Source organism: Girardinichthys multiradiatus, chromosome 19 (genome assembly GCF_021462225.1).
Source record: "Girardinichthys multiradiatus isolate DD_20200921_A chromosome 19, DD_fGirMul_XY1, whole genome shotgun sequence".
Lineage (NCBI taxonomy): Eukaryota > Metazoa > Chordata > Actinopteri > Cyprinodontiformes > Goodeidae > Girardinichthys > Girardinichthys multiradiatus.
The window spans coordinates 14610853-14625982 of record NC_061811.1 but is presented as its reverse complement, the minus strand read 5'-3'; the positions used below and the strand labels follow the sequence as shown (position 1 = coordinate 14625982).

At 39.8% G+C, this 15130-nt stretch overlaps 1 protein-coding gene across 1 annotated transcript in view; it reads right to left on the bottom strand.

Moving 5' to 3' along the window:
• LOC124855600 (formin-1-like) overlaps positions 1-15130 on the bottom strand; it is an 89685-nt gene that overhangs the window by 54464 nt on the left and 20091 nt on the right. The window contains exons 4-7 of the mRNA XM_047345571.1: positions 12144-12261; positions 9217-9278; positions 6122-6849; positions 2291-2432 (exon numbers count right to left, since the gene is read on the bottom strand). Coding sequence (XP_047201527.1) covers positions 2291-2432; positions 6122-6849; positions 9217-9278; positions 12144-12261 — 1050 coding nt within the window. The remainder of the gene's footprint in view (positions 1-2290; positions 2433-6121; positions 6850-9216; positions 9279-12143; positions 12262-15130) is intronic.

Below are 15130 nucleotides of genomic sequence, written 5' to 3'. Positions count from 1 at the left end.
CTGGATTCTGTTTCCATCTTTAATCCTAGACTTGGACTACAATCACAGACACAGATTCTCCATTTAAAAACAAAAAACGAGTTTTAAGGAACAAAATGTTTAAACACGGATAACCTGGCCAGTGTGCTGTATAAGTTCTTTCAAACAATAAATAAAGCTGGGGGTTTATATTTGAACGATATAAATTGGTATCAGCAGAGTTTCCATAAACGTGGTCATAACTCCACCAAGCTGACCTTAGCCACGAGAGGAGACAGTTATCTGAGTTGGATCAAATGTTGGACAGTTTGAGTGACCAGACTGAATGGAGAGAGACACACATAAACACAGACATTGGCTCTCTGGAGCAAAGTTGATCCTTTACAAATTGATCAGAATAGGGAATGTGTATGGATTTAGGGGGCCAGTCTGGGGCAGCAGTGGATTCTTAACTGCTTGGACGCCAACAGAGAGGACCATAAGGGAGAAAGGATGCTGACACAGAGCTGGCTCCAAGAGTAGTGCAGAGTTGCATCATTGGACAGGACACCAAGAAATGTGATAAATTTGGATCAATCCAGCAAGAATGCATCTCTCTTGTTTTTTCTTGACTTACTATAACTTGGCTTGAGGTTGCACAAGTGAAATTAAAATAAGAAAACATGTCTCTAATACTGTCCTGTGCAGCACAAGTACTGTATGTTACTAAAAGATCAGCTAGCTCGGTGCAACACCAGGCAACTGCAAGAAGTAAGAGCTTCCATTTTCCACTGATTTGCCACTTTGCGAAAACATTAATAACCATTAAACTTAATGCAATATACATTGTTGGAATTTCATGTGACAGATCATCGCAAAATATAAGTGTGAAGAGGAACTAGAAGCTTTGAAATGTTTTTACAAACAAAATCAGAAAAGTATGGCGTGTTTGTATTCACCCTATTTTACTGTAATACCCTAAAAGTCCAGTAAAACTAGTCGTCTTCTGAAACCTCCTAATTACTAATTGTCAAATTGCAAACCTACTAAGACCTGTCATACGACTTAAAACTAACACTCGTGGCAAGAAGAGTATTACAGAAAGAAGCAAAACAACAACACACGCTAACTAGAATAGGTGCAGAGATCTGTAAGATCCAAAGATGCAGAAGGTGTTCTGTTCAAATGAAATCAAAACGTAACGTTTTAGCCAACATGTAAAACGTGTGGTGGAACACTAAAACTGCACACCCCCCTGAATACACCATCCCCAATGTTAAACATGGTGGTGGCTGCATCATGATATGGGGATGATTTTAATCTGCAGGGACATGGAAACTGATCAAAGTTAATGGGAACATGGATGGAGCTAAATACAAAAATCTGTTACAGCCACAGTAGAGAGTTCTGAGAAAACCGTAGACTTAGCCTGAAAATTTGACTAAGTACGCCTTACAGTTCCCTCTCTCTTGCTCTGTGATGTGCTACAGCCCACCCTCCACAGCTCCTCCCCCACAGCGGAGCCTACCGTAGGCTTGTAAGCAGGGCCACTGATGATGGTGGATAAACAGCTATGGCACATTTACTAGTAGGGAAGAAACATCAATGATATGCTTTACAGTGACTATGGCTGGCCCATACTTTGACTACAGACTGGGTCCTCAAATCATTAGTACAGATGCAGCACACCAGCGATCTCGATCTTGAACGACGGTACTTGCTGTGTGGAGACGGGGTGCGAGCAGCGCGTGCACAAGCGTGATTAACACTGCTAAGACATTCATCCTGGCTCTGATTGGGTGTTTCTGACTAGGAGTGGTGTATTTCTTCAAATGGCAGTAGGACCACTGAGAGGAGCCAGAGGAGCTTGATTTTTTTCACTGATTACCTGTCCCATATTCTACTATCAGGACATAGTGACAGTTTAAACAAATACGTAAAAAATACATTTTTACAAAAGTTAGCTACTACAGATTTGAAAGACTCTGTAAAAGACTTGCCAAAGTGTTAGAAAAGCCCAGCTAAAGTCCAGTCCCACATCTAATTGAGAATCTGTGTCAAGACTTAAAAATTGATATTGTCAGATAATCTAACCTCTAATCAGTCTCACTGATTTTGAACAGTTTTGCAAAGCGTAACAAGCAAAAACAACAGTGTCTAGATGTGCAAAGGAAGCTACTTTGTGTTGCTCCATGAGGTAAAATCATGAAATGTAAAGAATATGACAAAATTCAAGAGCAATGAACACTTTTGCAAGGCTCTAAACATTTGAGGGTTTCATAGAGATGAAAAAGAGATGAAAACAGAGCAGCAGCTGTGGACCAGCACCTACCTTCTTAGCTTTGGTTTTCTTTTCATAGGTGTCAGACAAGGGCTTCTTCTTCTGCTTGATCATGGCTTTGGAGAAAAAATCCTCAAACTCGTTGGTGTTGACGATGTCGGGCTCTTTCAGAGAACCCCAGAGTGTCTTGTTGCTATATAAAAAAACAACATTAAAACATTGACTTTAATACAAAACATCAAAATTAAGTTTACAAGGTGCAAAACATAAATCAGAGCAGCAGAGACAGCATGCAGGCGAACAAAAAGGTTACATGAGCTTAACAAAATTGTGGAAAGTCATTTAAAGTTTATTTGACCTGTGCTCCATTTTCCATTTCGCAGGCTGACAAAAACTTGGCAGGAGTTCCTGCGATCTCCACTTTCAAAAGCGATGTTTATGAGGTAGGTGATAAAAATAACAAACGTTTCAGGCCCACTTGTTTCTGTATTAAGGGACCGGTTCCCACAAGAACAAAAAAATTAGGGAGGGAAACTCTGTTTTTGGAAGTTGCTGAGATACGAAGGAAGGAAAAAAAAACAGACAGAAACAAGAGGTGGCTGAAGTCAAGAAGATGTTCAGTGTGTTGTTCTCGCAAACACATCTTCTCTGCTCGCATCTGGCTTTGCTTTTCTCCACGAAGTCTGCCATCAACAGCCCAATCAATAGCTTTGAAATCAAATGAGCCTATTCTAAACAAAGAGTCTGGAATGTTGATGCTTATAATTTTCTACTATCTTCTCACACATTGCAGTTCTTCTTCTTAAAGGTCATTACAGCTCATCTGTCAAGGCATATTTAGAGAGAGAAAGTAAATCTGGAAACAAGGCATTAACACAAAGGTTATCAGAGTTTAAACAGCTAAAAAACAAGTCTGTCTTGACTTGTTGCAGTAAGAAGACTACTTTTAAAAAAGGGTTTTCTGTTCAGAACTCCATGATACTGTTTCCGTTTTGTTCTCCATTCAGAGGTTGCACAAACAACGTCACTGTTTTCTCTAAAGGACAGGAGACTAATAAAGAAAATGCATCCAGGTCCCAAACAAGATTTCCATGCACTATAATTTGTGAATGAATTTAAATACAGCCTTCAAAAGCAACATCCAGTGCCTCTTAAGTGAAGCCACACCTGTTAAAACACAGAAGAGCTCCTTTTTATGTGACCTATATCCTATACCATCTAACTACAAATTTGTTAGGGGAAACATACAAAATAAAAAAGCTTGTAAAACAAATGATGGCATGAGTGTGCAGAATTTAAACTGATACTTCGCTGAAACACCTATTGATTTCATTTGAACATTCAGCCTTCTTTATGCCTATGCATAAATTGGTCATATATGCCCATATTGCTCTGCAAAAGTTATTTAACTTGATAAAGTTATGAGGACATTTCTTGTTCACAGCCCTCTGAACCTGTGAACCGACAGGATCTTTCTCAGATTTAGCTCTGAAATCTGGCTGGACTATTCCAAAACATTTATTCTATTTGATTCCTTTGTTTATTTGAATGTTTGCTTGGACTCAGAGTGATGCAGAAAAGTTAAATCCCTCTTCAGCTTCAGCTTTCTGACAGACATCTAAAGGTTTTGAGCCAAAACCAATAATTGTATTGACATTTATAAGTTTGCAGTTCCATTGACAGAAAATCAACCCTAGAGCATGAAGCTGCCACCACCATGTTTCACAGTGGGCATGGTGTTTTTGTTTCTTCCACAAGGTTATATGAGATGTTAGATAGGCCTGAAAGTTTTCTTTGGAAAAAATTACTTCTGTCTTGGAACTATACTTCTTTTCTTTCAGCCTTCTGGCATGGTTTGTGATTTGTAAATAGTAAAATTGTATTTCGATTTGACCCTCTCCGGCCATTGTGATCCTTAGCACTACCTCTACGGAAACCTTCTCATTTTTCCTGGCTCCATGGCTAATCATTGAACAGCAATCTGTTCACCTCACTGGTAGTCCCTACTCAGCCCCGGAAATGCTCGCAAAGCAAGCTGGGTGCAGTGGAGCCGGCCTAATTAGAGCCAGTGAAAAAGGAGCATTGTTTGGTATTACAGCAGTCCAACATTTCTGCTAAGCAGCATGTTGCATGTTTAAATGAGTATTTTTGAGGATTCATTATAGGCAAGGATATCCAAGTCTTAGATGTTGGACGTTTGTACAATGAGATTATTTTTATCTACTGTAACATCTCTGCAAACTGGGTTTATGGGTGAGAGATCCAAATATTAGGAAAGTTTTACTAAAATCTGACTATTTCAAGTTCATTAACCTTAATATAATTGATGAGAGCTTTGAAATGAAAAAGGCTGAATGCTGAAAGTAAATTCAAGGGTGTTTCTGCCAATTAGAAGGGTGTGCCCCATTATGTAAGCAGGTCAGTGGAGTTTTTTTGTATTTTACTTTTTTTTTTTTTTTTACCCCTAGTAAATGTTTTTTAATCACAGTTGACAGGATATATGTTAAATTAAAAGGGAAAATTGTCATTTTAAGTGTTTACTTTTTAGAGAGCGACTCTATGTAGCTTTGCAGTAAAGGTCTGTCCTGCAAGCTGCCTACTGTTCAGACATTGCTTCTTCCTTATACCGCAGACCCTTACACCATTAACTGACCTCATCCAACTGTAGTTAAACATGTGACCCATCTAATGCCCCATAACTTGTATCTTTACAGCTTGATTTATAGCTGACTTGAAGCTGCTGTTGAGCAGCAAGCAGCCCTCTGACACATCAGAGGGCCTGCAAGAGCAGCACTGTTCAGCTTTCCCCCACTAATTCAACCATGGAAATACAAGGCCATAAACCTTCAAGACTGGCAGTGTAAGGCAACATTACAGTAACTGCAAATGGTCTGAATAACCCTGAGTATCCCAACAGAACCCTCAAATAAAAAGGTGTGGAGGACGGACTGTATCCTTGAATACTTAGGCCCTTTTTATGTGATCTATTAAGGCTGACCAGAATATCTGAAGGGGGCTGCACAGGACAAGGCAAAAATCTGTGAGCAAAACTAAACTCGTACTCGTCGTCTTCTGCTTATCCGGGACCAGGTCGCAGGGGCAGCAGATTCAGCAGAGACACCCAGACATCCCTCTCCCCAGACACCTCTTCCAGCAAAACTAAACTGTGATACTTTACTCTTGCAAAGTTATCCATATACTTTGAACGTTTTTACATTTTCTCCAACATAATGTAGGGCATCATTTTGAAGCAGAAATTGATAAATGTTTTTTATCATTAAAGTTTTTTACAAATCAATCAAGTGTGGCATGAATTTGTTTTCAGTCCCCCTGAGTCAATAATGTATAGAACCACCTTTTGCTTCAATTACAGCTGCAAACCTGTTGGCGATGGTCTCTACCAGCTTTGCATATCCACAGGGTAAAATCTTTTCTTATTGTTCCTTGTGAAATAGCTCAAGATTGTACAGAGAGCATCTGTGAACATTGACTTTCAAGTCTTGCCACAGATTCTCATTTGTATATACAGGTCTAGACTTTGGACTATTGTAACATGAAAGTTGTTCGTAGACTTTGTTTACTAATTAGGTGATGTCTGAAGAAAATTGTTGCAACGGATTTTATTTAGGGGTATCTAAATAAAAGGGGCTAAATACATATGCGCCCCATTTTTTTCCACTTTACAGTTATGTACTACTTCTTGTTGGTCAGTCATACAAAATAATCATCTAAAATGAAGTTTTTGGATGTAACGTGACCATATTTTCAAAAGTTCAAGGCACATGAATGCTTTTACAAGGCACTGTACAACCCGGTGTTATATTTATGCAGTTTTTTGTTGTTGTTTTGCTTTCAAACAAATTTGTAGATATAATCACATACTTGTTTTCCTGTATCTGTATCCTGGTCCAATACAGTGGCTTCATGGGACAGGCAGGCTCAATGGCAGGTTTCCTTGGAGCAGCCTCAACTTGTAGGCTGAACCCTCCCATTGGGGGAGGAGGTGGGGGCCCGCAGCCCAGAGGAGGTGGAGGAGGAGGTGGACCGCCTCCAGGTAAGCCAGGAGGAGGAGGAGGCGGAGGGGGTGGTGGACCCCCTCCTGGAGGAGGAGGTGGTGGTGGTGGTGGCCCTCCAGTTTGGCCTGGCAAGGGGGGAGGAGGGGGTGGTGGTGGTAATGAGAACCCTGGAGGAGGAGGAGGAGGGGGTGGTGGTGGTCCTGAAAGGTTTGGTGGGGGAGGTGGAGGAGGGGGAGGGGGAGGAGGTGGCAGTGGTCCAGAAGGTCCAGGGGCTGTTTCGGCATTGAGATTTAGTCCGATAGAATCCAAGTTAAGTTTTTTACGTAGGTTCTGGTTAGGGCTTTGAACAAGTTCCTCTCCATCCCCCTCTGGGCTCCTAATGAACGTCTCCCTGTCAGTCTGGATCCCCACAGTGCGACAGTTCTTGGGGGTCAAATTTTCTGAGGTGGAGATAGCCACATCGCACACAGGACTATGAGCCTGACCTGCACTGTGCAGCCTGTCCTTCTGCAGCTTTCCAATGGCTCCCTCCAGCTTTGATATTGAGACAGCATGTTCACCTCGAAGATGGAAGATTTTCAGCTCAAAGTCAGACTGTAAAAGCAGAAAGCAAGGCATAAAACAATTACAGAGTGGTCCAAACTGCAGTGATCATGTAAAGAAACTGCATCAAGGAGTGGACAATGTTTTTCTTGAACTGAACAGATTACAGTGTATAATTACTCCAAAAAGAGCCCTTGAAATGAATAATCTTTTACCAAACAATAACAATGACGTAATTATAAACTTTCCCCAGCTAAATGTTTTTCTGAGCTTATAATAACTTCTGAGTCAAGTGAAATCTGGTAAGTCCAGTTTTTCATTTGGCCTTTCAAACAATGAAAGGTATACCAGCTAAACAACAGCAATGGAAAAATGCTTTGTAACAAATCATCAGCGTGTTCGTGTCATCTTAGAATCAGGTACATTCACACCCTCTGTGGTAGGTTCACTGGGAAACAAGCATCTCTGCAAAACCTCGGCAATAAAATAAAACCATACAGCAAACAAACTCTTAAAACAAAGGTCTGACTTTTTAAGGCAGTGTTCCTTAAAACAATTTCATAATGACGCTAATTAATGAATATAGCTGAATTATGTTGTCTTCTTTCAGCTTTCCATGGGCATGTTAGGCTCCTGTTTAAATTAGCAGAATGGAAACACCTTTGTCAGGTCTTTCCATTCTAAAATAAAAGGGGTTGCTCAATAAAAGGTATTTGAAGATACATAAGATACAAGAAAAATTAATTTCCATGCAACATTGGACATTGGACTGCTGCATCTGCATCTGAACATTTTATGCTCCCTTAGTGCCATCTTGTGGTCAAAATCATCAGTTGCTAAAAATCAGCATAAAACTAACTACTCTGTTCATTTTAAATGTGTTATATGTGCAATTGATAGTACAAACGCCCAGTCAAACCTCTCATTCTACATTTAAATATTTTAGGCAAGTGCATCTTATTAATAAATTACAATATTTATTCAAAAGTGATTGATTACCCACAGAGTGAAAGTTGTAAAGAGTTTGTTAATCTTGAGATAAAGGCTTACAGCTAATAAAAAAAACAATATTCAATTCATAATAAAATTATAATAATATTACAAAAAAACAATAATCAAAAAATTGTAAATATTATGTGATAGCCTACACAATTATGAGGACGACTGCTGATTTGACAGTCATCGATACTGTCCAGAAGGATGGTAGGCCTCAAAAGTCATTACTAAAGAAGCTGTGCTGTTCAGAGTGTTGTATCCAAGCATATACATTGAAAGTAAAGTGGAAGGAAAAAAGTCCCAACATCCTCTTTTTGGATGTAGGCAATTCTTACTTTGAAATCAAGATCCCAGAGTCTGGAGAAAGGGTGGGAGGCATGGAATCCAAGTTGTTCTTGGTCCAGTGAGAAGTTTCAACAGTCAGTGACGATTAGGGGAGCCATGTCACCTGCTGGTGTTGGTTAACTTTGCTTTATCAAGTCCACAATCAACGCAGCCAGTTTTAGTGCACTTCATGCTTCCTTCTGCTGATAAGCTTCATGGAGAAGCTGAAACTGTTTTCCAGGAGGACTTGGCACCTGATTGAAAGTCCATGGCATTACTGATTGGTCAGCAAACTCACCTGACCTAAGCCTAATGGACAAAGAGACACTAGACCAAAGAATGCAAATGAGCAGAAGACTGCTCTCAAACCATCCAACAAATGCTGCACGGAGGTACAAAAATACCAGCACTGTGGTTCAATGACCTCTACATAAATTTATGAAGAGGTCAACACCTTGACACAGGCAGTCTTGGTTCCGTGGTGAGCACGGAAATCTGACTGGAAGACATCAAAGCAGCTGGTCATTGTTAAGAAGGTATTTAACTGTTGAAACACAGCTTTTTCAATAACCTTATTAATGATTGGGAGATTTGAGATGGGCCAGTAATTTTGCAATAGCAACTTTCAGAATATTCTTTTTTAACAGTGGTTTGATAATTGCTGTTTGTAAGGCTTTGGGGAACACACCTGACAACATAGATAAGTTATCATTTGAATCAAATCGGACGCAATGACAGGCAAAACCTTCTTAAAGAAAGCTGTGGGTAAAATGTCGAGACAGCAGGAGGAGCAGATTAGGCGATGTATAATTTCTTCTAAGTTTTCATTTGGAAGAGCTGTGTCTTTTTGTCAAAATTGTTTTGGTTGGAGTGAACATCGGCGCTGACCTTAATATTGATATACAGAGTACTCTTCTAATCTTCTGAATTTTCTCTGTAAAGAAGTTTGCAAAGTCTTTGCAAGCAAACATAGATCAAGCAGATAAATCGTCCAAGCAAGCAGAGAGGCAGAAGCAGCAATGATACAAAAGGAGCCACAGCAAAGTATCAATAGACTGAGATGTTTTTTAGTGCATGTAAGTAACTGTTTCAACTTACATGCATCCTCTCCAGCTCCTCCTTGCACTCTCTTTTCAGCTGCAAGAGGGCAGCCTGGTGCTCTGAAATCAGACAAGGAACACAAATTGCACTCTGGTGACTACATCAATACAGGGGGAATATGTGTATTTTATTAATCACAGCTATTTCTGATTTGGTTTCCCCTTTGGTTTCCTTACAGATAAAAAGCAAATGGGTATAGTTGTATTTACATTTTTAAGTTATCATGCCACAGTAGGGGGACATTCAATTAAGACAAAATGCAACAGTGGGGTGGATCACTGTCACTATAGAGATTCAAACAACTCCACCAACCAGCTCGATGGGACAATGCTGGACACATGATAACATTTACAGTCAAATATTTACAGATGAATTACAGATGAAAACATTTCTCTTTTTACTCAGAAGTCAGATTTTTAAATTACAACTGGAAATGAAACAAGAACGCCCCCTTAAGTCAAAATTACATCTTGAGTTGCCCTTAGTGCTGTAAAATGTTTATTTCTGAACATGTTCTTTTTATGTTTTAATGCATAGAATCGAACAAAAAACAGTGTTATTGGCTTGTATTGCTAATAGTAGCTGACTTGCAACTAGAACACGATCTGCTCTGGTGTGACATCATCCCCAGCTTCAAGTTCCAACTTCCAAGAAAAACTGAATATAGCTTTAATTGGTCAAATCTCAAAACTACTGGACTGCTGCTTCAAATAAAATAAGTTAAAAACAAATCCCAGGCCAAGCCATGGGTTGTACAAAAAGGACTGAACTACACGCAGAGAACAAGAGAGACTGGCAACAACTCTGAATCCTATAATGCACAGTTTTAAGCTATTCTCATGCACAGCTCCCAAGAACGAGGAGCTTCACAGCTGGAATCCCTGTGATGATCGCAGCCCCCCAAAAGATGCATGGGGGAGAACAGGCACATGAATGCCACGATCTTGCTGGCCGAGTAAAAGACTGTATCTTAGAAGAAACCTTGGATCTAATGAAAAAAACATATATACTGATTGCCTAAACTTGGCTTTTTGGGCTCCTGCAGAAAAGAATCTGAACCAAAGATTCCCTAAGAAGAGATGGTGTCCCTAACTAGGTCGCGGTTTTTTCCCACTGCATGAAGAAGATGGCATTTAAACCGCAGCTCCTCACACCTGACGCCTGACCTCTTTGCCTTCCTCTCCTCTCCTTAACCTGCATAAAATATGTCCACATAGTCCTTATAAACATGCTAAATTGTCTCTTCGTTATCTTAGCTGCTAATGCTACAACAGTCCATTCAACTCTATTCAATCACAATCACTCACCGTGATGTCTAGTTAACATAACATTGAGAATCAATTGTCCAAAAGGTTATTGCTTTGTAATTCCGCAAATTATCTTTTAAACATAATTTTATTAAAATAATGCTTTATTTGCCCTTCTGCTTTGCATTGTGAACTGGTTGTGTAAATGCCTACCAACTGTTGTTCTCTGGAAAATTTTAAAGCTAGTTTGACAGCATTTCAAATGCCTCAAACACACCATGGTTTTTAAAGTATTTTGTTAATAAATTCTTGTATATTGGAGAGAAGTTGTTTGTGTTTATTCATTTAATGTTCTACAATACCACACCTTAAAAAGGTAGGTATTCATAAAACAATGACTGACAGAGTGAGAATGGTTTCCCTGTTATTTCCTGATAATCAGGTGGTGCCCCAACTTGGTAATTTTGATCAAAATTACTAAATTCGTTAATACAGTAATTGCATTTAGCACTTAACAGTTGTTCATTGCCATACCAAACATGTTACTGGTTTGGCTATAAATAACCAACACAAAAAATCCATATTACAATAAAACCTGGGACTATGTCCTAAAAAATCATATCAGTTTGAAATAATGCCTTCTAATAAACAAGATAATTTATGCACTTTTTCACAATATTATGATCTAGATGTTCTAATGAAACACATTTTGTGTACTTGGAAACGATGCTGTCTTGTCCTTGTTATCTGCAGCTTTTGTGTATTTGAATTTGTCATTTTGTATCAAATGTCCAATCTAAAATCCAGATTTGGATCACAATATTTGCAAAATAAATTTACATCCTCCTCACAAAATTTGACTTAGAAGCAGCGCATGATAGTTAGTCAATGATGAAACCTATGTATTTATCTGCATGTTAAATTGGGGTATAAACATCTGATTCAGGAGACAAATAATTGATGATTTATTTATAAATAAACATGCTCAAGTTTTTTTTTTTCTACGTGAGCAGTCTGGATTTAAAACTCTTTTATATATATGTACAAAGCTAGAAAACAGGGTACAGATCACTAAACCACATTAGTTCATCTTAATCTATTTTCCTGAAACATCTGCACCACAGGGAACAGTGAGCAGCAGCCACTGTGGTCTGTTTCAAATCAGCCAAAACTTATAGTCTAAAAGCAAAGTTTTACCATGTGTGCTTTTAACCTATTTGTGCGTCATTACATCTCCTCAATACAAGCTGGGCTAAAGAAACTGATTCTACTAACAAATAGGCTCCATTGTTGAGTCCCCAAAGCAGCAACCACATAAAGGGCACTGTTAAAGCAGCAACAACCTCACTGTGATCTTTTATGGATTTTTTAATGTTTTCAGCCTCCATATGATTCTTCCCAAGCTTTCTATGTTTTTTCAAATACATTCAGAGTGACCACGGATTATATAAAAATGGCTTAACTATTACTAAAAGTGTTTTGCTCTTAGGATTCAATCGGTTCTAATTACCGAGGCATGAGACTGTTTTAAATGCTTCAATTGTAGCTCCACTGGCTATTATCAATGAGAGATGTGTCCATGTTAGAGCTTAAATGACATGATCCACTGTCAGCATTCCTAATTTTAAAAGCAAACAAAAGCAGCATTACTTAACACTACAAGCTTTAAAGTCTTACCTGCTTCTGTGTACTTAAGCCCCACCTTCTCCTCCTCATCTTTAGGTTTAGGCGGAGGCCACACGGCATGCAGACGGCCCGGAGTCCGATCCTCGCTGTCTGTTGGAGAGACCTCTGTCTGTATAGGAAAACACAAGCAAACACTGATGAAGCAGTATCGCTAGAGTAAAAAATAAAAACAAACAAATTTAGATGCAATGATGACATACGGTAGCCTCAGTAGAGCTTGTGATGTCTTTGCCAGGACTTTTGGAGGTTCTCTCAAAAATCAACCGCAGACTTTCCTTGTCATTTTTTATCTTTCTTTTTACTGCCTCCAGGTCAACATCTTCAGCTTTTTCCTTCTTGATAGGCTTTGGGCCAAAAATGTTTTTGAAGGTCTCATATGCCAGGTCTGATGTTTTCTTTTTCTCTGGCGGGCACTTCAGAGTTTCTAGACCAATTTTGTTCTCCCCAGAAACCTCTTCTCCATTCTCAAAATGTTTTGTGCCCTCCACATCCCCCTTCTTTCCTTCATTAGACTTTTTGGTGTTATCATGATTATCGGAGATGAGCATCTGAGTAAGCTGTCCCATTGCAGTGCTTTTAGATGTTGCCAGTGATTTGGACTCAGAGGGCTTTTTGATAGTGGAGGCTGTCTTCTGTTCGGGGAAAAGCTTGGCTTTGTTTACAGTCTTCTTGAGGCTAAGCAAGGCCAAATCAGCATCCTTTTCTCTTTGCTTGATCTCTGACACCACTTCCCTGTCATCCCCTACTGCTCCTTTCTTCAGCACCCGCAAGCCACTAAACAGAGCTGGCATCTGAAAGGACGGTGGTGAAGAGAGCGGTGTACCTCTGGATGGGGAGGTGGAGGCAGATGAAACAGATGGTTGACTGATGCCTGTAGATTCTGATGGTACTTTAGGCTCTGAAAGGGTCGCGCCAAAAGTCTCTAGTTGCTCCTTCGTTTTGGATGATGACTGGATGGATTTTTCAGGAATCAGATTAGGTTGGGGCTCCTCAGCTTCTTCCATGTTTTCTGGAGGTTTCACTGGAGAGACTCCATCACTGTTATGCATTGACACCTCTAATATTTGATTGCCAGAGATGACAGAGGGAACAGGCTGAGAACAATCTATGCCATCATACTCATCATCAATTGCTGCTGCTGCTGCTGCTACATCCGATTTATTATCACCCTCAATAGGTTCTGCAATAACAGACTCTGTAGTACTGTTCTTGGAACTTTCTCCATCTTCCTGTTTGGAAACCGACAATACATTCACTGACCTAGATCTACCTCTGCGACCAAATTTACTAGAATATAAAATGGCCTCTATGGTCGATCTTGCTATTAGGCCGTGTGTTCTAGAAACAGGTATTTTTGGCTCATCTCCCTTCCCGTGTCTCTTTGCAGCATTGCCCCCTTCGGGTAAAGGAGCCTTCCAGGAAAAGTCAAACTTCTCAGAAAAACTTGTACTGCTTTTTGGTGTCTGATCATCCTCATTTTCTGTGTCACTATATGTTTCTACCCTTGTGACTTGTACAATATCAGACTCAGCGGAGACTTTTGGGGAGTCTTCCACTTGTTTACAAGTAGATTTTAAGGATGATTGAGCCTCCTGAAATGCGTTCTCACTATCATTTTGACAATCTTCCTTTGCATCAGCCTCTCCATCTGGCAGCTCTTTGAAAGATGTTAACACAGGCATATCAGCATCTGAAGAAGCAGCACGATCACGTATGAATAAGTTATTGAAAACGTTCAAGATGGAACTACCATGCTGTTTCCCTTGTTCGTCCAAGTTATTACTTTCACTCTCCATTTGTACTTCCTATAAGTTGTAGTTCTAGTGTCCCTTGAAAAGGTTTATTTCTCTACTTGTAGTTATACAAGCTGCTTCAGTTTCACCTCTAATGCTTTCTAAAAACAAAAGGGCCTTTGTATGGGATAAACCTCTCACACTTCTCTAACCTTTTCCTGGACGAAGGTTCAATGACACCTTCACAGGTCGCGCATAGTTGATTCTCATATCACATGAAGACAACTCCTGGCAGTATATTGTCAGCATTATAGTTACGTTTACTCCCAGCAAGCGAGATTCCCATGACACATCCAGTGAAGTCAAGGTGCTCAGCGGCTGGAAACCTGTTCTGCTGTAATAAGTCCAGGAGAGTTAAAAAACAGAATTCACCTGTCTTTCAACAGATGCATTCCCAACTCTATGGAAAATTTATATGATATATTCCACAAAGTTCCCAGATGTACCTCCTGTGTGCCAGTCTGGAGTCCCGGCGCTTCTGTCTTAGTTTACAGTCAAACTTTGTGGGCTAGTGTGTGAGAAAACTTCCTCAAGTTGGGAACAAAAAGGAATTTCACTGGTCTACCCAGTCTGGGAACACCTCTTTTTAGGTCCCTCCCTTCCTGGGAGGGATTCTTCATAACCACGTTCAACAGGTCTCTGGTTACCTCTACTCTACTTCCTTGAAGCAACAGAGCAGGCGCAAAGGGAGACATCAGCCTGCAGTCAGGTAGAGAGGTCTGTAAAGACGCATTCCACCATAAAAGCAGGGAGCTGCTGCAACACAGCTGAGGTAATTAGGCAGTAGCCTGCTGGCCATAGCCAGCTCAGGCTAATATGCTAAGTGGCTAAGATGTGATTATAAACCTCAAGAGCTAAACACAGATTAAAAAAAGACATGTTGGCTCACCTACCTTTACATTTAGAGTGAACATGCTCTCCATACTGAAGGCATTTAGAAGATGAATACAATTCAGCTGTGATGAAATTGCTTTTAAGGACCTTTAATACTGATAATCTAGTGTTAGCTGCAGTAAGTATGCTAACAGAAATATAACAAAAATAAGTTTAAAAAATATGAATGCAATAATGTTTTTAAGCGATTTCAGAGCTTATACTAATTTTAATCTACTAAACAAATTTTGACATAGTTGTTGACAAGTTGGCACAGTTTTAAACTGTGGTTGCCTTTAGCAACCAAAGGTC